The sequence below is a fragment of the Chiloscyllium plagiosum genome, chromosome 18, assembly GCF_004010195.1.
Source record: "Chiloscyllium plagiosum isolate BGI_BamShark_2017 chromosome 18, ASM401019v2, whole genome shotgun sequence".
Taxonomy (NCBI): Eukaryota; Metazoa; Chordata; class Chondrichthyes; order Orectolobiformes; family Hemiscylliidae; genus Chiloscyllium; species Chiloscyllium plagiosum.
Window position 1 is genome coordinate 4,814,430 of NC_057727.1, and position 22,314 is coordinate 4,836,743.

Consider the following 22,314-nt stretch of genomic DNA (forward strand, 5'->3'; position numbering starts at 1 on the left):
AAACATTGCTGAGCAGGTTATTGCTGTTGATTACACCTTCCATCCTTTTACTGATGATCGAGAGTAACTGATAGTGCAGTAATTGGCTGAATTGAATTTGTCCTGCTGTTTATGTACAATACTTGGGCAATTTTCCACATTGTTGGATAGGTGCCAGTGTTGTAACAGCTTGACTAGGGGAGCAGCGAGTTCTGGAGCACAAATCTTCAGTACAATTGCCTGAATGTTATCAGGGCCCACAGCCTTTGCCTCCAAACATTTCTTATATCAATCGAATTGGCTGGAGCCTGGGCCTGACATCCAGGACATCAAACAGGTTTACCGTTTTGGATACTGTTTGGCAAAGGCAGCAATGGCCAGGTTCATGGCATCATGGCTGGCTCTGCTGTTCATAGGGGCAGGAAAGAGTGGAAGGGTGATAGTCAGAAGGAATTCAATTGTAAGGGGAGTAGTTAGGTGGTTCTGTGGTCAAAAATGGTATGTTGCCTCCCAGGTACATGGGTAAGGGATGTCTGAGATCGGTTGCAGAACATTCTCAAGTGGAAGAGTGAACAACCTGTTGTCGTGGTGCATATAGACACTAGTGATTTAGCTAAAAACAGAATGAGGTCCAACAAGCAGAATTTAGGGAGTTACGAGCCAAGTTAAAAAGTAGGTCCTTAGAGGTAGAAATATCAGGATTGCTACCAGTGCTATATGCTAGTCAGAGTAGAAATGAAAGAATAGGCAGGATAAATGTGTGGCTTGAAAGGTGGTGGATGTTGGTACCGGTTCTGAGGGAGATGGGTCTATTACAAATTGGACGGTCTACACCTGCGCCCAACTAGAAACAATGCCCTTGAGGGTGCTTTTGCTAATGCTGTTGGGAAGGGTTTAAACTAAAGTGGTGAGGAATGGGAACCAAATGAGAAGGTTAATGGACAATAAAGAGGTGGTAACTAAAGCCTGTAAGGAATTAGATAATGAAGTCAGCGTGACTAAGAGGAATAGTAGGCAGGGAGCAGATGATGATTGCAAAGGGACTGGTGGTCTGAGGTGCAATTGGTTTAATGCAAGAAGTGGTAAGGCAGATGAATTTAGGGCTTGGATTAGTACCTGGGAGCATGATATTATTGCTATTCCTGAGATTTGGTTGAAGGAAGGGCATAATTGACAAGTAAATATCTCAGGATATTGATGTTTCAGGAGGGATAGAGAGGGAGGTAAAAGGGGTGGAGGAGTTGCATTACTGGTCAAAGACGATATCACAGCTGTACTGAAGGAGGGCACGAGAGAGGACTCAAGCAGTGAGGCAATATAGGCAGAGCTCAGAAATAGGAAGGGTGCAGTAAAAATATTGGGGCAGTATCATAGGCCTCCGAACAGCGAGCGTGAGATAGAGGTACAAATATGTAAACAGATTATGGACAGATGTAGGAGCAACAGGGTGGTGGTGATAGGAGATTTTAATTTTTCCAACATTGACTGGGGTTCACTTAGTGTTAAAGGTCTAGATCTAGAATTTGTAAGAACATCCAGGAGGGTTTTCTAGAGCGGTATGTAAATAGGCCAACTCAGGGAGGACCATGTTTTGGGGAATGAGCCTGGCCAGGTGGTTGAAGTTTCAGTAGTGGATTACTTTAGGAATAGTGATCACAATTCAGTAAGTTTTAGAATACTCATGGACAAAGACGAGAATGGTCCTAAAGGAAGAATGCTAAATTGGGGAAAGGCCAACTATACCAATATTCGGCAGGAGCCTGGGAATGTAGATTGGGAGCAGCTGTTTGAAGGTAAATCCACAATTGATATGTGAGAGGCTTTTAAAGAGAAGTTGATTAGAGTTCAGGAGAGATATGTTCCTGTGAAAATGAGGGATAGAAATGGAAAGATTAGGGAACCATGGATGACAGGTGAAATAGTGAGATTAACTAAGAGGGAAAAGGAAGCGTATATAAGGTTTAGGCGACTGAAAACAGATGAAGCTTTGGAAGAATATCGGGAATGTAGGACCAATTTGAAACAAGGAAGTAAGAGGGCTAAAAGGGGTCATGAAATATCTTTAGCAAACAGGTTTAAGGAAAATCCCTAAGCCTTTTATTTGTATATAAGGAATAAGAGGAAAACTAGAGAAAAGATTGGTCCACTCAAGGACAAAGAAGGAAAGCTATGGGTGGAGTCAGAGAAAATAGTGAGATTCTTAATGAGCACTTTGCATTGGTATTCACTGAGGAGAGGGACATGACAGATGTTGAGGTTAGGGATAGATGTTTGATTTCTAGGTCAAGTGGGCATAAGGAGAGAGGAAGTATTGGGTATTCTAAAAGGCATTAAGGTAGACAAGGGCCCAGGTCTGGATGGGATCTATCCCAGATTACTGAGGGAAGTGAGAGAGGAAATAGCTGGGGCCTTAACAGATATCTTTGTAGCATCCTTGAACACAGGTGAGATCCCGCAAGACTGGAAAATTGCACTTGCCCCTTTGTTTAAAAAGGGTGGCAGGGATAATCCAGGTAATTATAGACCGGTGAGTCTGATGTCAGTGGTAGGGAAGCTGCTGGAGAAGCTACTGAGGGATAGGATTTATTCCCATTTGGAAGAAAATGGGCTTTTCAGTGATAGGAAACATAGTTTTGTGCAGAGAAGATCATGTCTTACCAACTTAATAGAATTCTTTGAGGAAGTGACAAAGTTGATTGATGAGGGAAGGGCTGTAGATGTCATATACATGAACTTTAGTAAGACATTTGATAAGGTTCCCCATGGTAAGCTGATGGAGAAGGTGAAATTGCATGGGGTCCAGGGTGTACTAGCTAGATGGATTGAGAACCGATTGGGCAGCAGGAGACAGAGTGTAGTAGTGGAAGGGAGTTTCTCAAAATGGAGACCTGTGACCAGTGGTGTTCCACAGGGATCCATGCGAGACCAGCGTTGTTTGTGATATACATAAATAATCTGGAGGAAGGTATAGGTGATCTGATTAGCAAGTTTGCAGATGACACTAAGATTGGTGGAGTAGATGTTTGATTACTCTAGGTCAAGTGGGCATAAGGAGAGAGGAAGTATTGGGTATTCTAAAAGGCATTAAGGTAGACAAGGGCCCAGGTCCGGATGGGATCTATCCCAGATTACTGAGGGAAGTGAGAGAGGAAATAGCTGGGGCCTTAACATTAGATTAGAGAATTGTGCAAAGAAATGGCAGATGGAGTTCAGTTCGGGCAAATGCGAGGTGATGCATTTTGGAAGATCTAATTCAAGAACAAACTATAAAGTAAATGGAAATGTCCTGGGGAAAATTAATGTACAGAGAGATCTGGGGTTCAGGTCCAGTGTTTCCTGATGGTGGCAATGGAGGTCAATAGAGTGGTCAAGAAAGCATAGGGCATGGTTTCCTTCATCAGCCAGGGTATTGAGTACAAGAGTTGGCAGGTCATGTTACAGTTTTATAAGACTTTAGTTTGACCACATTTGAAATACTCTGTACAATTCTGGTCGCCACGTTACCAAAAGGATGTGGATGCTTTGGAGAAGGTGGAGAGGAGGTTCACCAGGATGTTGCCTGGTATGGAGGGCACTAGCTATGAAAAGGAGGTTGAGTAAATTAGGATTATTTTCATTAGAAAGACGAAGGTTGAGTGGGGACCTGATTGAGGTCTACAAAATCATGAGAGGTATAGACAGGGTGGATAAGAAGAAGTTTTTTCCCACAGTGGAGGACTCAATTACTAGAGGTCACAAGTTCAAAATGAGAGGGGAAAAGTTTAGGGGAGGTATGTGTGGAAAGTTCTTTACATAGAGGGTGGTGGGTGCCTGGAAAGTGTTGCCAGTGGAGGTGTAGAAGCAGGCATGATAGCATCATTTAAGATGTATTTAGACAGATGCATGAATGGGCAGGGAGCGTAGAGATACAGATCCTTAGAAAATCAGCGACAGATTTAGATAGAGGATCTGGATCGGCGCAGGCTTGGAGGGCCGGAGGGCCAGCTCCAATGCCTTATCTGTTGCACTGATGTGCTGGGCTCTTCCATTATTGAGGATGTGGATATTTGTGGAGCCTCCTGCTCCAGTGAATTGTCTAATTGTCCACCACTATGCATGACTGAATGTAACAGAACTGCAGAGCTTAGATCTGATCCGTTGGTTGTAGGATCGCTAAGCTCTGTCTATCACTTGCTGTTTATACTGATGGCATGCAAGTAGTCTTATTTAACAGGTTGACATCTCATATTCGCCTATGCCTTTTTCTGCTCCTAGCATGGCCTCTTGCTCTCTCCATTGAACCAGGGTTGATCCCCTGGCTGGATGGTAATGGTTGAATGGGGGAGATGCCGGGCCATGAGGTTACAGATTGTGCTGGAGTACAGTTCTGCTGCTGTTGATGGCCCACAGTCTCTCATGGATGCCCAGTTTTGAGTTGATAGATTTGTTTGAAGTCTGTCCCATTTATCACTGTGATAGTGCCACACAACATGATGGAGGGTATTCTCAATGTGAAGGTGGGACGCTGTCTCCACAAGGACTGTGTGGTGGTCACTCTTATTGATACTGTCTTGGACAGATCCATCTGTAGCTGGCAGATTGGTCAGGATGAGGTCAAGTATGTTTTTCCCTCTTGTTGGTTCCTTCACTACTTGCCACAGACCTGGTCAAGCAGCTATCTATTCTACTCATCCACTACTGGAATAGAAAAACATTCTAACAATTAGAAATAGTGGTGGTTTGAAGGAGGTGATGTTGAATTAGAGCTAAGTAGCATCAGCAATTATATTAAAAATGATTTGGCTGAGAATTTAGGATGTATGATTAGTAAGCTTGTAGATAACACCAAAATTAGTGGTATAGTGCATAGTAAACAAGATCGTTTGGGAATGCGGCAAGATCTTGATCAACTGGGCCAGTGAGCTGAGGAATGGCAGATGGAGTTTAATTTAGATAAATGTAAGGTATTGCATTTTGGTAAAACAGACCAGGACTTACACAGTCAATGGTAGGGCCCTGGACCATGTTATAGACCAAAGAGATCTAGGGGAGCAGGTTCATAGCTTCTTGAAGTGGAGTCATAGGCAGACAGGGTGGTGAAGAAGGCTTTTGGCATGCTAGCTTTCGATGATCAGAGCATTGGTATAAGAGATGGGATGCTGTATTGCCACTGTACAAGATATTGGTGAGGCCACATTTGAAGTACTTTGTGCATTTCTGGTTGCCCTACTTTTGAAAGGACATTATTAAACTAGAAAGAGTGCAGAAAAGATTTACTAGGATGCTGCATGGACTGGAAGATTTGTGTTATAAGGAGAGGTTGGATAGGCTGGGGCTTTTTTCCCTGGAGCATAGGCAACAGGAGTGTGTAGAGCTTTATAAAATCAAGATAGGCATAGATAAGGTAAATAGCTTTTCTCTATGATAGGAGAGTCTAAAACTAGAGGGCTTAGGTTTAAGGTGAGAGGCAAGAGGTACAAAAGGGTCCAGAGGGGCAATTTTGTTCACACAGAGAGTGGTGAGTGTCTGGAACGGGCTGCTAGAAGTGGTCATGGAAGCGAACACAATTTTGTCATTTAAAAAAACATTTAACCAGGAACATGTATGGGATAGATTTGGAGGGATATGGCCCAGATGCAGGCAAATGGGGCTAGCTTAATTTGTGAAGACTGGCCGGCATGGGCAAGTTGGGCCGAAGGGCCTATTTTTCATGACGTAGACCTCTATAACTAAGACTCTAAAACAACTTCCAAAAGACACATGAAATTTATTTTATCACTTGGCATTTAGTTGTATTTTCAAATTAATTTTTCATTACTAACTCAAATAACTTGCTTTCATTTTGAATATATTTGATTATTTCATCATTGAATTTTTTGGATTAGTCAGGCAATAAGTTATATGTTGTTATCATGCTGGTTCTATGATCAACCCAAAACAGCAGACTGCTGCAGAAACAAAATCAGAAATTGCTGGAAAAACCCAGCAGGTCTGGCAGCATCTGTGGAGAGAAAGCAGCGTCAGTTCTGAAGAAGAGTCACTGGACCAGAAACATTAACTCTGCTTTCTCTCCACAGCTGCTTCCAGACCTACTGAGCTTTTCCAGCAATTTCTGATGTTGATTCTGATTTCCAGCATATGCATTTCTTTGGTTTTTATGTTTTGACTCATGCAGAGGGTGATGGGATTGAGTGGCCCAAATGTACTGGTTACACTCTGAGCTTCCACATTTTGAAAAATTGTTTGTGTCTTTAGCAATCAGTTGTCTCAGTAATGCTAATCTTGGTTAGAGTATGGCTCCATGTTTGCTCCTTTGTACCTTCATCAAACTATCTATCAGTGGGAGTTATTATGGCTCAGTCCTTGCCTCATACCTGCACTTTGAAGGTGTAATTTGATGATAATGATAAGTAAAGTTCTTTGCTCATGATATTTGTATTTTTTCCAGTCAAGGCTATTTGTAGTGCCTTCTGTTGTTGACTTGGGTAGAATTGCTGAGCGAAGCAAACGTTGATGGGAGCTTGAACTTGGGGTCTTTGTGGAGTATTTACTCAGTAACACAACAATCAGAACCCTCCCACTAAGCTGCTAGTTGATTTCAGTGTACAATTAAACTGCCGCAACTACTCTGATGTGCCACTTGAATGATCCAAAGTTCAGTTGCTGAAGTTTGTTTAGAGAGTGACAGTTTTGATAAAGGGAATCATGTAGCATAGCTAATGGAAGTTTTCTAATGAAACATTAGGCAATGATGGGAGTGCCAGTGCTTATTTTTATTGCAGCTTTTTAGCAGATCAGGAACCATCGAGGCACAAGTCACAACTGAGTGTTAAAATGGATCCTAGTGTGATAATCACACATCTTCTCACTCATTAATGCCATCAGATTATAGGTCCATGTTCTGCATGTTTTTGATATTTTTCAATTTACTTTCAGCCGATGACAAGTGGTTTGCAGCAGTGATACTGACACAGAACAACAAAATGATATAAAGTAGAGTTTTGTAGTGGGAGGAATTGTAATTCTTCACAGTCAGTTATCATTTTTATTTCTTGTACTTACGGCCACCCAATTTAAGCCTAAAATACTTGGAAGACTGGTAGTCATTGTCTGCTGTGGTGCAAGCTGTCAGTGGAATGCACATTTTTGCAGCCCACTCTCATTAGGTGAAGGCTTTTTGCATGCTTCATGAGTTAGTGAATAATTTGGGTTGAAACTAGGGCAAAGTTCAGAAATTACTCAAACTGTTTCGAGATAATTTAGTAGTGAATCGTTAGCGGAGAGTAATATTAATATGTATTAATATACATATTGTAAAGACAACAATCTTTCCATTAATGTCAGCAAAACGAAGGAGCTGGTCATTGACTTCAGGAAGTGGAGAGAAGGGCATGCCCCTGTCTGCACCAGTGGTGCTGAGGTGGAGTTGGTCAATTGATATGGATCAGGCCAAACCTCTCAAAATATTTTAAGAAGGTAGCCTAGATCCTACCTTTTTTCTTATTTTAAAGGCAGATGTGACGTGGGTGTTCCAGGTATGATGTAACTGGTCAAACCACTCAGCTTTAAGCAAAACAGAATTTATTTAAACTCTACAATTGAAACACGATCAAAGGAAAGTGGAATTTAGAGTAGCTTAACTATTGGAAAACATAGTCGTCCCGATACAGCATCTTAACTAACTGTTACAATACAGTAACATCCCATAAACACACCCCTTTGCAAAAAGGTGAATTCAAACACAGATTCTTAGAGGCAAGAGGGAACAACATCTGGATAGAGATTTTGGAGAAAGTCTGAGGAATCCTTTACTGAAGCTTATTACACTTCTGGACTCACACATATTATGACTGCTTCAATGAAAAAAAAATAGAGAAAAACTGATCTGGGAGAACTGGCCACTTCCTTTCCATTCCTATACTCTTTTCCACCTCTGCCTTTATGACCTATCTTCAAAAAAAACCATGGACAAGATAACCTTTTTAAAGTGACAGCATCGTCACATGATCACCAACAATTTGTCCTGGTCCACCCTCATCGACATGATGGTCAAGAGAGCACGACAATGCCTCTACTTCCTCAGAAGGCAAAGGAAACTTGGCATGTCCCCAAAGACATTTAGAAAACAACCTATGTGGATGCATCACACTGTGCTATGGCAACTGCTCTTCTCAAGACTGTAAGAAACTAGAGAGAGTTGTGATCACAGCCAGTCCATCACACAAACCACCCATTGACTCCATCTATATTTCCCACTGCCTTGGGAAAGCAACCAACATAATCAAAGACCCCTCATAGACCTGTTATACTCTCTTCCACCCTCTTCCATTGGGCAGTAGATATAAATACTCGAATATATGTATGAACAGGTTCAAAATCAGCTTCTTTCCCGCTGCTATCAGACTTTTGAATGAACCTCTCAAATGTTAATATTGATTCTCTCTGTTCCTTCTCTGCGGTTGTAACACTGTATTCTGTACTCTGTTCTGCTACCCTGATGCACTTTATATGGTAAGATCTGCCTGTACAGCACACACATCTTTTCACTGTAACTCAGTATATATGACAACAATAATTCAAACTCAAATTCAAACTTAATTTGGGATTCAGTGGCATCAGGGTAATATGCTGGTTTAAATTCCACCCCGCAACTGGTGGAGTATAAATTAAATGAATATATTTGGAATTTAACCTAGTATCCTAATGGTGACCATGACTACGTCATTGATTATTATAAAAAAAACACCAGATTCACTCTAACCTTTTCTAATTCTGATGTAAGGTCGTCAACCTGAATTCTGTCGCTGGACTGATACTGCCAGATCTGTTGAGTTTTCCCAGCAATTTTTGTCTTTACTTCATTTTGTTTTCCCTGGGCTTGAAGTAGGTTAATGTATTATGCAAAATTTATTCTAACATTATATATTACATTTTATTTTTCAGACCAGCCAACTGGAAAAGAAGGAAGCAGATCTTCAGAGACTTGAAGCCTTTTATAAAGAACAGTTGGACCTTATAGAACAGAAGGTCAGGAAAAATATATTAATTTATGATTGGCTGAATTCCTGCATTGAAATCGATGGTTATAATTGGTTGCCTGTGTTAAAGAGAACCCATGCGTCAGCGGTATTAGCATAAGGGTGTGTAATAGAACAAGACTATCATTGATTCCTTGTATGAACAATATGTAGAATGCTCTTGAACAGGAAATCAATATGAATTCTTGTAATGTTTTCTGTATACAGTAGTTTTCATTTTAATAGCATTATAATAATATGCAGTGACCAGCACGCTCAGGGCAACCAGATGTGAGCACAGAATTTCCTGGGCAAATGTTAAATTTTAAGTTCTTGTGTTTTTCTGAGAGTTATTGTTTAAAACATGCCAGTTGTACCTTTTGACATCAGTTGGCTGGATGGCCAGTTTGCAGTGCAGAGTGACACAGAAATAAGGCAATTTTTAAAATCTCTCATTGGGTCTTTGGACCTGTGTTCCTGAAAAGCTGGTGAAAGCAGAGTTGTTGAATATTTTTAAGGCAGACTTGGATAGATTTATCTTAAGCAAGGAGGTAAAATGTTATTAGGGATAGGCAGGATATGAAGTTGCAGTCAGGTCAGAAGTGACCTGTGCAAGAAGGACGGATTGCACCTAAATTGAAGGGAGATTTGCTAGAGCTGCTTGGGAGGATTTAAACTAGTAAGGTCGGGGGTGGGGAAATGGGGGCGTGGTGAGACCCAGGGAGATAGTGAGGAAAGAGATCAATTTGAGCCTGGTACAGTTGAGAACAAAGGCGACTCAAACGGTCAGGTCTGACAGGGACAAAGCAGAGAACAAGGTAGGACTGATAAATTAAACTGCACTTATTTCAATGCAAGAGGCCTAACAGGGAAGGCAAATGAACACAGGGCATGATTAGGAACATGGGACTGGGATATCATATCAATTACAGGAGTGGACAGGACTGGCAACTTAAGAGGAGCAGTAAAATCGACGTTTCGGGCAAAAGCCCTTCATCAGGAATACTGCATGTATCAGCTCCTCTGATGCTGCCTGAACTGCTGTGCTCTTCCAGCACCACTAATCCAGAATCTGGTTTCCAGCATCTGCAGTCATTGTTTTTACCTAGGACTGGCAACTTAATGTTCCAGGACACAAATGCTACAAGAAGGACAGAAAGGGAGGCAAGACAGGAGGGGGAATGGCGTTTTTGATAAAGGATAGAATTACAGCTGTAGTGAGGAAGGATATTCCTGGAAATACATCCAGGGAAGTTATTTTGGTTGAACTGAAAAATAAGAAAGGGATTTGTAAGGAGATCTCAGTTATCTGTAAGAATAATAGGGTGGTTATGGGTAGGGGATTTTAATTTTCCACACATAGACTGGGAGTGCAATAATGTTAAGGGTTTAGATGGAGAGGAATTTGTTAAGTGTGTACAAGAAAATTTTCTGATTCAGCATGTGGATGCACCTACTACAAAAGGTGCAAAACTTGACCTACTCTTGGGAAATAAGGCAGGGCAGATGACTGAGGTGTCGTTGGGGGAGCACTTTAGGGCCAGTGACCACAATTCTATTAGTTTTAAAATAGTGATGGAGAAAGATAGACCAGATCTAAAAGTTGAAGTTCTAAATTGGAGGAAGGCCAATTTTGACGGTATTAGGCAAGAACTTTCAAAAGTTTAGATCAGAGTGGTGCTGGAAAAGCACAGCAGGTCAGGCAGCATCCGATGAGCAGGAAAATCGACGTTTCAGGCAAAAGCCCTTCATCAGGAACCCTTCCTGATGAAGGCTTTTTGCCCGAAACGTCGATTTTCCTGCTCCTCGGATGCTGCCTGACCTGCTGTGCTTTTCCAGCACCACTGATCTAAATTCTGGTTTCCAGCCTCTGCAGTTCTCACTTTTGCCTAAGAACTTTCAGAAGCTGATTGGGCACAGTTGTTTGTAATAAAAGGATGGCTGGAAAATGGGAAGCCTTCAGAAATGAGATAACGAGAGTCCAGAGACAGTATATTCCTGTTAGGGTGAAAGGAAAGGCTGGTAGGTATAGGGAATGCTGGATGACGAAAGAAATTGAGGGTTTGGTCAAGAAAAAGAAGGAAGCATGTGTCAGGTATAGACAGGATAGATTGAATGAATCCTTAGAAGAGTATAAAGGCAGTAGGAGTATACTTAAGAGGGAAATCAGGAGGGCAAAAAGGGGACATGAGATGGCTTTGGCAAATAGGGTTAAGGAGAATCCAAAGGATTTTTATAAATGCATTAAGGACAAAAGGGTAACTGGGCACCTCAAAGATCAGCAAGGCAGTCGTTGTGTGGAGCTGCAGAATATGGGGGAGATATTAAATAAGTATTTTGCATAAGTATTTACGGTGGAAAAGGACATGGAAGATATAGAATGTGGGGAAATAGATGGTGACACCTTGAAAATTGTCCATATTACAGAGGAGCAAGTGCTGGATGTCTTGAAACGCATAAAAGTTGACAAATCCCCAGGACCTGATCAGGTGTACCCTAGAACTCTGTGGGAAGCTAGGGAAGTGATTGCTGGGCCTCTTACTGAGATATTTGTTTGATCAATAATCACAGGGGAGGTGCCGGAAGACTAGAAGTTGGCAAACGTGGTGCCACTGTTTAAGAAGGGTGGTAAGGACAAGCCAGGGAACTATAGACCAGTGAGCCTGACATCGGTGGTGGGCAAGTGGTTGGAGGGAATCCTGAGGGACAGGGTGTACATGTATTTGGAAAGGCAAGGACTGATTAGGGATAGTCAACATGGCTTTGTGCGTGAAAAGTCATGTCTCACAAACTTGATTGAGCTTTTTGAAGAAATTACAAAGAGGATTGATGAGGGCAAATGGTAGATGTGATCTATATGGACTTCAGAAAGGCGTTCGACAAGGTTCCCCATGGGATACTGGTTAGTAAGGTTAGATCTCATTGAATACAAGGAGAACTAGCCATTTGGATACAGAACTGGCTCAAAGGTAGAAGACAGAGGGTGGTGGTGGAGGGTTGTTTTTCAGACTGGAGGCCTGTGACCAGTGGAGTGCCACAAGGTGCTGGATCCACTACTTTTCATCATTTGTATAAATGATTTCGATGTGAGCATGAGAGATATAGTTAGTAAGTTTGCAGATGACACCAAAATTGCAGGTGTAGTGGAAAGTGAAGAAGATTAACTCAAAATAAAACAGGATCTTGATCAGATAGGCCAATGGGCTGAGAAGTGACAGATGGAGTTTAATTTAGATAAATGTGAGGTGCTGCATTTTGGGAAAGCAAATCTTAGCACTTAATGGTAAGGTCCTAGGGAGTGTTGCTGAACAAAGAGACCTTGGAATGCAGGTTCATAGCTCCTTGAAAGTGGAGTCGCAGGTAGATAGGATAGTGAAGAAGGCGTTTGGTATGCTTTCCTTTATTGGTCAGAATATTGAGTACAGGAGTTGGGAGATCATGTTGCAGCTGTACAGGACATTGGTTAGGCCACTGTTGGAATATTGCGTGCAGTTCTGGTCTCCTTTGTATTGGAAAGAAGTTGTGAAACTTGAAAGGGTTCAGAAAAGATTGACAAGGATGTTACCAGGGTTGGAGGATTTGAGGTATAGGGAGAGAAAGAAGTTGTGAAACTTGAAAGGGTTCAGAAAAGATTTACAAGGATGTTACCAAGGTTGGAGGATTTGAGTAAGAGGGAGAGGCTGAATAGGCTGAGGCTATTTTCCCTCGAGTGTCAGATACTGAGGGGTGACCTTATGGAGGTTTACAAATCATGAGCGGCATGGATGAGGTGAATAGTCAAGTTCTTTTTCCGAGGTAGGTAAATCCAAAACTAGAGGGAATAGGTTTAAGGTAGGAGGGGAAACATTTAAAGGGGACCTAAGGGGCAGCTTTTTCACACAGAGGGTGGTGTGTGTAAGGAATGAGCTGCCAGAGGATGTAGTGGAGGCTGGTACAATAACAACATTTAAAAGGTATCTGGATGAGTATATGATTAGGAAGGGTTTAAAGGGCTGTGGGCCATTTGCTGGTAAATGGGACTAGATTAATTTGGGATATCTGGTCACTATGGATGAATTGGACTGAAGGATCTATTTCTGTGCTGTAAGACTCTATGACTATAGTGTGAGCATCTTTGTTTCACAACAAAAACATATTCAACAAGCAGAAACCTGGGTAGACAACCAAACATGATTGAAAAATGTGTTGCTGGAAAAGCGCAGCAGGTCAGGCAGCATCCAAGTAGCAGGAGAATTGACGTTTCGGGCATAAGCCCTTCTTCAGGAATGCCTCAAGAAGGGCTTATGCCTGAAACGTCGATTCTCCTGCTCCTTGGATGCTGCCTGACCTGCTGTGCTTTTCCAGCAACACATTTTTCAGCTCTGATCTCCAGCATCTGCAGTCCTCACTTTCTCCCAACCAAACATGGTTGGCAGACTACAGAAAGTAATCTGTTTGTCACCTAATTTGTTTGTCTCTCATTCCTGCATTTCGGTTAATTAGTTACTTGTCTAATTGAATTACTGCTTAATCAATAGATCATCCAAGTCTTTCTCTCACAAAAACTCACATTGTTGCTTTTTGAATTGTTTTGAACCATTTGCTTCAGTGACCTTGTAGAATTTAATCCAAAATGCTCTTTTCTTTTTTCTATGAGAATTCTTTTTGATTTCCATTTCACTGATAATTTATTGTTTTTAACCTTTTTTGAATGCACTGTCATAGTACATAGACCATAGACCTGGTTTTATATTTTAATGTGTAGAGTTGAGGATTATTGAGCTCCCACCTCTGAAAAACAATTGTTTAAACTTCAGCTCTGCTGTTCAAATGAAGTATTTAAAAAGAGTTAATGATTTAATTGCATCAGCTTCATGTTCAGAAAATGAGAGCTTCAACAATTAATGAGTTAATGCCAGTAACTTGCATTTTTAATGGCTCTTCTAATGTAGCTAAGGCTTCACAAGTAGTTTTGCAGGAACATTATCCAACAATATTTGACACTAGGTCTCATAAGCTATTGAGAGAGGTGACCAAAGCATTTTAAAGGAGTTGGTAGAGGTGGAGATGTTTCAGGAGGGAACTAGAGAGCTTAATGCTAAGGTGGCTAAACTTATGACAAACTCAGATTAAAGTTATAATTAGACTGAAACAAATGCTGCTACTTGTGTTTTCATACAGTGCCGTGTATAAGCTGAACTTGCTACCTGTTCTGGATGTTAGAATTGTGCTCATAGAAGGCAACCCATTAATTGCTCATCTTCTGTTTCTGTCCACCATCGCTAAGACACCAGTCAGAAGTGTGATGGAATACTATCCACTTGTCATAATGAGTGTATCTCTAACAATGCTATCTAGGACAAAGCCTAATTTATCAGCATCCAATGTATTTCCTTAGACAATCATTCTCTTCACCAACAATGCATAGTGTCAGCAGTGTACACTATTTACAAGATGCACTGCTTCAACTCACCCAGGCAACTTTGACAGCACCTTCCAAACTATAACATCTCGAAGACAGCAGTTGCATAGAACTACCAGGACCTGTAAGTTCACCTGCAATTCACATTGGACTAACTTAGACCTATTATGTGTTCCTTCACTGTTGCTGGATCAAAATGTCAGAACTCCCCTCCTCACAACACTGGATTTACCACACCTCATGGACTGTTGAAGTTAGGTGTTCGTCAGCACTTCAAGGGCAATTAGGGATGGGCAACAAATACTGCCGCAACTGTTAACACCTATATTCCAGAAGCATTAAATAAAACAAGTAGGTAAAAACATTGCACAGAATAAGTACTGGGTTATGCAAATCACTGCAGTGCAGCTAAACTTGTGGATCAATTTGTTTCTTGTGGGCTGTGTGAGAGGAACTAACAATCATTGAAAGCTGTTAGGGGTCATTAAGTAAAATTGTGCTTGGACTATATTGGCCTTGGTTGGACATTAGTCTACAGTACAAAAATGCTACTCCTAATTGGGCACTAAATCAACTGTTTCACACAAGCTACCAAAATAGATGGTATGACTGTACCCTTGTGAAGTTAGCAGTGAAGACATGTGTGGATGGATTAGAGGAATCTAAGATGCTTTAATGTTATGAAAGAGCAGTTAAAGGTACGCCTGCAATTCTCCTCTTGTCTGCTGCATTACAAAATAAAAAACTATTGGTTGTTATTCTTGAAGTACAGAGCTGCTTCTTTTGAAGATACTTTACTGAAATTACAGCAGATTTAACAGCTTCAGTTCTGCTTCTTGCCTAATGGAGAACAGCAGCAGGCAGTGAATGTAAACAGGGGAGAATCAATGAAAAGGGTTTAGTGCCACGATGCCCAGAATCAGAAGTGCATCACTTGCATCAAATCAATGCTGTGGCTAACCTACAAACCCTTCAAATTGCAAAGTAGAAACATATAATCTTTCCCTTAAACTTATTCTCTTACATTTTTGGGCAGCTGAAAATGTAAGGGAATACATGGGTCCTGGTCTCCTTGCCTAATGGAAACAATTCCCAGTGTCCACTCTTTCTAAGCCATGCGTTATCTTGTAAGTTTCTATTAGAGCTCTCCCCAACCTTCTAAAATCTAAGAATATCTGTGTCAGTCTCTGCTGGACAAGCTCCAGTGGCAGTATGTTTTTAATAAAGTGTGGGGCACAAAACTGGACACAGTATTCTAAATGGAGCCTAACTAGAGCTTTATAAAGTCTCAGAAGCATCTCACTGCTTTTATATCCCAACCCTCTTGAGATAAATGACAACATTACATTTGCTTTCTTAATTACAGACTCAACTTGCATGTTTACCTTTAGAGAATCCTGGACTAGTATGCCCAGATCCCTTTGTACTCTGGCTTTATGAATATTCTCACCATTTAGAAAATAGTCCATGCCTATAATCTTTTTTCCAAAGTGCAAGACCTTGCACTTGCTCGCATTGAATTTCATCAGCCATTTCCTGGACCACTCTCCTAAACTGTCTAAATCTTTCTGCAGCCTCCCACCTCTTCAGTACTACTTGCCTGTCCACCTGACTTCATATCATCGGCGAACTTCGCCAGAATGCCCCCAGTCCCTTCATCCAGATCATTAATATATAAAGTGAACAGCTACGGCCCCATCACTGAACTCTGCGGGACACCATTTGTCACTAGCTGCCATTCCGAAAAAGAATCTTTTATCCCAACTCTCTGCCTCTGTCAGACAGCCAATCCTCAATCCATGCCAGTAGCTCACCTCGAACAGCATGGGCCCTCACCATACTCCGCAGCCTCCCGTGAGTCACCTTATCAAAGGCCTTTTGGATTGATAGGTAGATAACATCCACAGGGTTTCCCTGGTCTAACCTACTTGTTACCTCTTCTAAGAATTCTAACAGGTTTGTCAGGCATGATCTCCCCTTACTAAATCCATGCTGACTTGTTCTAATCCTACCCTGCACTTCCAAGAATTTAGAAATCTCATCCTTAACGATGGATTCTAGAATTTTACCAACAACCGTGGTTAGGCTAATTGGCCTATAATTTTCCATCTTTTGTCTTGATCCTTTCTTGAACAATTGGGTTACAACAGCAATTTTCCAGTCATCTGGGATTTTCCCTGACTCCAGTGACTTTTGAAAGAACACAACCAACGCCTCCACTACTTCCTTAACCATCTCCCTCAGAACTCGAGGATGTAGTCCACTGGGGCCAGGAGATTAATCAACTTTTAGACCTTTTAGCTTTTCTAGCACTTCCTCTTTTGCAATGGCTACCATACTCAACTCTGCCCCCGACTCTCCTCAATTGTTGGGATATTACTCGTGTCTTCCACTGTGAAGACCGACACAAAGTACTTATTGAGTTCTTCAGCTATTTCCTTATTTCCCAGCACCAACCTTCCTGCATCAGTTTGGAGCGGCCTAATGTCTACTTTTGCCTCTTGTTTGTTTCTTATATATTGAAAGAAACTTTTACTATCATTTCTAATATTACTGACTAGCCTATGTTCATATTTGATCCTCTCCTTCCTTATTTTTCTCTTTGTTATCCTCTGTTTGTTTTTGTAGTGTTCCCAATCTTCTGACTTCCTAGTGCTCTTGGCCACTTTACAGGCTCTCTCTTTTTCTTTGACACACTTCCTGACTTCCTTTGTCAGCCATGGCTGTCTAATCCCCACTCCCCCCCACTGGAGAATCTTTCTTTTTTTTTGGGATGAACCTCTGTACTGTGTCCTCAGTTGCACCCAGAAACTCCTGCCATTGTTGCTCTGCTGTCTGCCATGCTAGGCTCTGCTTCCATTCGATTTTCATCAGTTCCTCTCTCATGTCCCTGTAATTACCTTTATTTAACTGTAACACCATTACATCTGATTTTGCCTTCTCTCTTTCAAACTGCAGACTGAACTCTACCATATTATGATCTCCGCCTCCACAGTGTTCCCTAAGTCCCCCATGATCACCGTGACTTTGCCTTTTTGACATGCCCTATCTATTTCCCGGTACATCTTGCGCCCCTGGTCCTGACCACTGTAAGGAGCTCTGCACATAACTCCCATTATGGTTTTTTTGCCTTTGTGGTTCCTCAACTCCACCTATACAGACTCCACATCATCTAACCCTGTGTCATTGAGTGCCGTAGATTTAATTCCATTTTTAATTAACAACGCAACCCCACCCCCTCTGCCTACCTCCTTGTCTTTTCCATAAGTTGTAAATCCTTGGATGTTTAACTGCCAGTCCTGAACCCCCTGCAACCACATCTCTGTGATGCCTACCACTTCAGTACTGCAATGAGGGAGTGTTCACCGATGGAGGTGTTATTTGTCAAATGACTCGTTAAAATGAGGTCCCCTTTGCCATCTGAGTTCAAAATTAAAAATTTTGAAGAGAAAGGATTTTTTTCTCCAGTGTCCTGGTAGATATTGCTCCTGAACCAACTGCACCAAAACAAAAGATCTGATCGTTGTTGCACTGCTGTATGTGGGAACTTGCTGTACATTAGTGGCTCCCATCTTTCTTTTGCTTTGAAAAAGCACTTATTGGCCATAAAACGCTTTGAGAACCCTGAGATTGTAAAACATACTTAATAAATGCAGGTTCTTCTTTCTATTTTGGCATGTAAGTCCACGAAGGATACAGTTAGTGTTATTCCTTAGCAGCTATTCCCTAGGCTATTCCAGGTGAACTGACAGATGCTTTCATTATAAGCCACTTGAAGGATGTGAATATGGAGAGTTGATATCAGAATTAATATAGGACCCCATTGTAATAGGTATTACTGATGATGAGGAATGAAGAAAAACCTTGGATCAGGTGCCTACCAGTGACTGTACTGTAAAAGATGCACCGGAAAAGAAAGTACAAGAGGGAGGGGAAGTGTAAGACACCTTACAACGAAAGTGCAAGACTTGCCAATGCTGTGATACCACAAAGGGCCATTGACATGAACAGTGTCCTGCAAACAAAGCAGAATGTTTTCACAGGAGGAAGGCTGGACTTCTTGGGAAGATGTGCCAAAGTAAAAGCTCTACATTCACAGATATCACAGGGAAAGTGTTCATTGATACAGCTGTTAATGAGTTTGAACAACCTCTATCAGAAGAGAAACAAAAAAATGACTTCCGAGGTGAGATCAGTGACTCTAAACATGCACTGTAGAATGCAGCGGTATATGCCAAAGGACATGTTTCTAACTTTAAACTAGACTTTGGAGCAAATGAATCAGTTTTATCAGACAATGAACCCCCCTCATACTATCAACCTGAACCTAGGATCAACAGAAACCCACTGACATTGTAAAAAATTGAAATAAAAGTCATGAAAAGTTACAGACAGCATACTAGCACAAAGGAAAGCTGATTTCGAAAAGTCTGTATGTTGAACAGAATCATTAATTTTTTTTTAAGTAGAACAGCTTGTATAGACATTAATCGTATCCAAAAAGCAGAGGAAGTTAAGCGACAAAAATTCAGACTTCACAGCATTATTTACTTGCCAGGAAGGCCTAAGGCAGAATATAGTAATACTTTATGAAAGGATACTGAACCGGTATGTCTTTTTACATCAAGAAGACACCCATTAATAAAGGCCACATCAGGTTGAATATATAACCAGGGTGGAAGTCATTTTTCTTCTCACTCAACTGTGACCATGTGTGCCTTTAAGAGGGATTTGTTCTGCCCTGGCTCTCTTGAAGAGAGGTGGTGTAAACCTGGTACTGAGCTGTCTGCTCCCTGGAAAGCAGAGTAAAAAAATAGCATTGGTTAGTTTAAAGAAGCATGAGTGGGTGGAATCAGGCCCACACAGACCCAGCGGTTTAGTTTTGCTTTCAATTGTTGAAGTTAGGGTTTTGGGAGTTGAAGCTGCGAGATACAGCTCTCTCTTTGCAGCTGCAAAAAGCTTGAGTTCTGTCTCTGCTGCTAGATTTATTCTTTTGTTTTTCGTTTCTCCTGGAGTGGAGATAGCATGTGAGTGAATCTGCTATGCTGAATTTGCCTTTGCCACGAGTGTGTGTCTGGGATGTTACTATGTTGGAACAGTCATAGTTAAATAATACATTATTTTGTTAAGTACTTCAGTAGTGTTAAAGTTATTCCAATTTTTCTTTTCGAGTTTGTATTTTAACTGCAGTGTAAAAACAAAGCACGGTTTGCTTAAAATCTAGTAGCTTGACCAACCACAAAATACCCAGAACACAGCGCCGTATACTTACCGTTAAATAAGCTAAAGTTAGATTCTAGATTATCTTCCTGATATATTTTGAGGGAGTTTGTTCTGGTTCATAACACAACTTATAAATTTACAAAGCTCTGGAATGGTTTCAGTTACTAAACCTAATGCGTTTCTGTGGACTTAAGTTAATAAACAATAGAAAATTCATCTGATGCCCTCTATTTGGCCTTAATTGATGAAAGCTTGGCAAATCTGTCTAGAAGTACCATGTTCACAAAGCTGGAAGTGAGCAGTGGCTTTTGGCAAGTCCCTGTGAAAGTCAAAATTACTGACAGCCTTCATGACTCCGTTTGGAAGATTGTATTTTAATCATTTGCACTTTGTTATAATGTCAGCCCCAGAAAGTGTCCAAAGATCCATGTCAAACATTATATAGGGCCTCAAAGGAGTAATGTGCCAAATGGATGATGTGATAGTTTATGGTGAATCCATCAACGAATATAACCTGAGGGTTAAAGCAGTTTTGAATTGTGTATAAGAAGAAGACTTGACACTTAATTAAAAGTTTGAATTCTCAAAAACTTATAGTCCTTTCCTAGGGCACATTGTTAGTAGCAAGGGCATAATGGCAGACCCACAAAAGCCAAGAATTATTAGTGAATTCCTAGTTCCTTTGGGAAAGTGGTGCGGAGTGTTAATGTTGCTGGACTAATAATCCAGAACTCCGAGCTAATGTTCTAGGGATGTGGATTTGAATCCCATGAAATTTGAATTCAGTGGAATTAAGAAACCTAGCCTATTGTCGATTGCAATAAAAACCCGTCTGGCTCACAAAATATCTTTCAGGAAAGGAAATCTGCAAATCTTACGTATCTGGTACACGCAACTTCAGACCTACAGCAATGTGACTGATGTTTAACTGTCCTTTGGCTAATTAGGAATGGGCAATAAATGCTAACCTAGCCAGTGATGCTATGAGTCAATAAATGAACAATGCAACTGACTACTTCACATGCTTTGGAGATAACTGAAGATTCATTCATCTTATCAAGTTCCCGGAGAGATTCTCAGTTGAATGGAAGAGGAGTTAGAACCATCTAACCACTGTTATGGAAGAATTAAAAGTTTCCAAACAGCACGTCCTAATAGTCCTGCTCTATTGCTCTATGTATTGACATCACCAGAAGTGTTATTCTACAAAGAAGTTTTGAACACAATTTCCCATTCTATCCAAAGAAAACTACTTCCAGGGCTAGGAGTCCATGATTATCAGGGAGTTCAAGTCAAAGAAATGTCGTAGGCAAAACAACTACATCATTGTAGGAACTATCATCCCAGGAACCTTACTCAACATGTTGGAAGGAGAAACGGTTTAGATATGAGATCAAGATGAAGAAACAATAATTGTCCAGAGAGATGATAATCAACAGAGATCTTATTTAGTATATATTTTTATATATGCTATATATACGCAATGGTAATTTCACTGGGTTAGTAATACAGAACCCCACGCAAAAAAAGTCGAGAATTAAATTAAGTCTTAATGTGGACAGTGCAACAACTGTCAATTGTCATAAAGTCCCAGCTGGTTCATGAATGCCCTTCAGGTAAGGAAATCTGCTGGTCTGGCTTCCTTGTAACTCCAGACCCACAGCAATTTGGTTGACTTTTAACTGCCCTCTGAAATAGTCTAGCCACTCAGTACAAGGACAATTCAGGTGGTATATCAAGCGATGCTCACATCCCATGAATGAATAAAAAAAGGCATATATTTGGATAAACTGGATATTGAATCAGGAATTCAGAAAAAGAACTGAATACTAAAAATCTCAATGCAATTGGGGAAGTTACAAAACTTCCTGACAAGTTTAATTTTTGATGTCAGAATCTTGGGTTCGAAGGAGTTGTACGTAAAATGAAATGGATTGGATAAAAAGACGACCAGGCTTGGGTATAGATGTCGTACAAGAGTTTGAAAGAGTTAATGTCTGGGACAGTAAAACCTCCTACTCTGACGATCATGGGAGAGAGAGAGAGACAGACGCAACTTGGGCGGGGAGGTGGGGGTGGGGGAGAGAGAAACTCAGAGAGAAGCCGCGTACCTTCAGTAGAGTCAGTCATTCTTCTGTAAAGTCCATAGAGTTTCTTAATATACTACGTACTAATTATTGTTCAACCCTGTTGAAAACCTCTTAGTCTCTCCTAGTGAAGCAAACTAAACACACAGCAATTGCTGGGTATGTGAAGAAATGAAATTCTTGATTGGGTAGAGATTAGTTTGAGGCAACCATTTAATTCTGGCAAGTTGTGTTTTTAAGGAGCAACTATTGCAGATAAGCTTCTCAGTATCTACAGTCATGAATGTCCATCCACCTTTCTTGGTCTGAGAACTTAATTGCAAATCTTTATCCCACTGACAAGAGTCTGATCTTCGACTCTCACCCAATTAATTTCCCTTGCCCACCTTTCTTCTCACTTCTTTCAGTATACTAAAGGATTCTGCTTATCATCTTAGAATCTCAAACAGTGAAATGTATGTCCTGTTTGCTAAGTTGTATGCTTCTTTTCCTGAGATAAGTACAACCATGTAACAGCAATGACCTGCTGCCAAAATTCCTGTGAACTTTTACACCTTAAATTTTAAATGAAATTAGAAAGCAATTTAGACCTTTTCTTTGTGTGTATGGTAACTGGGAATCAGAGTGT

The 22,314-nt window shown here is 40.9% G+C and overlaps 1 protein-coding gene across 3 annotated transcripts in view; it reads left to right on the forward strand.

Annotated features, from left to right (window-relative positions):
* The window catches only part of LOC122558814 (MICOS complex subunit mic25-like), a 521,848-nt gene that overhangs the window by 119,045 nt on the left and 380,489 nt on the right, over positions 1-22,314 (forward strand). For all 3 annotated transcript variants that reach the window (XM_043707604.1, XM_043707605.1, XM_043707606.1), the window contains exon 4: positions 8,902-8,985. In XM_043707604.1, the coding sequence (XP_043563539.1) occupies positions 8,902-8,985 (84 nt within the window). The remainder of the gene's footprint in view (positions 1-8,901; positions 8,986-22,314) is intronic.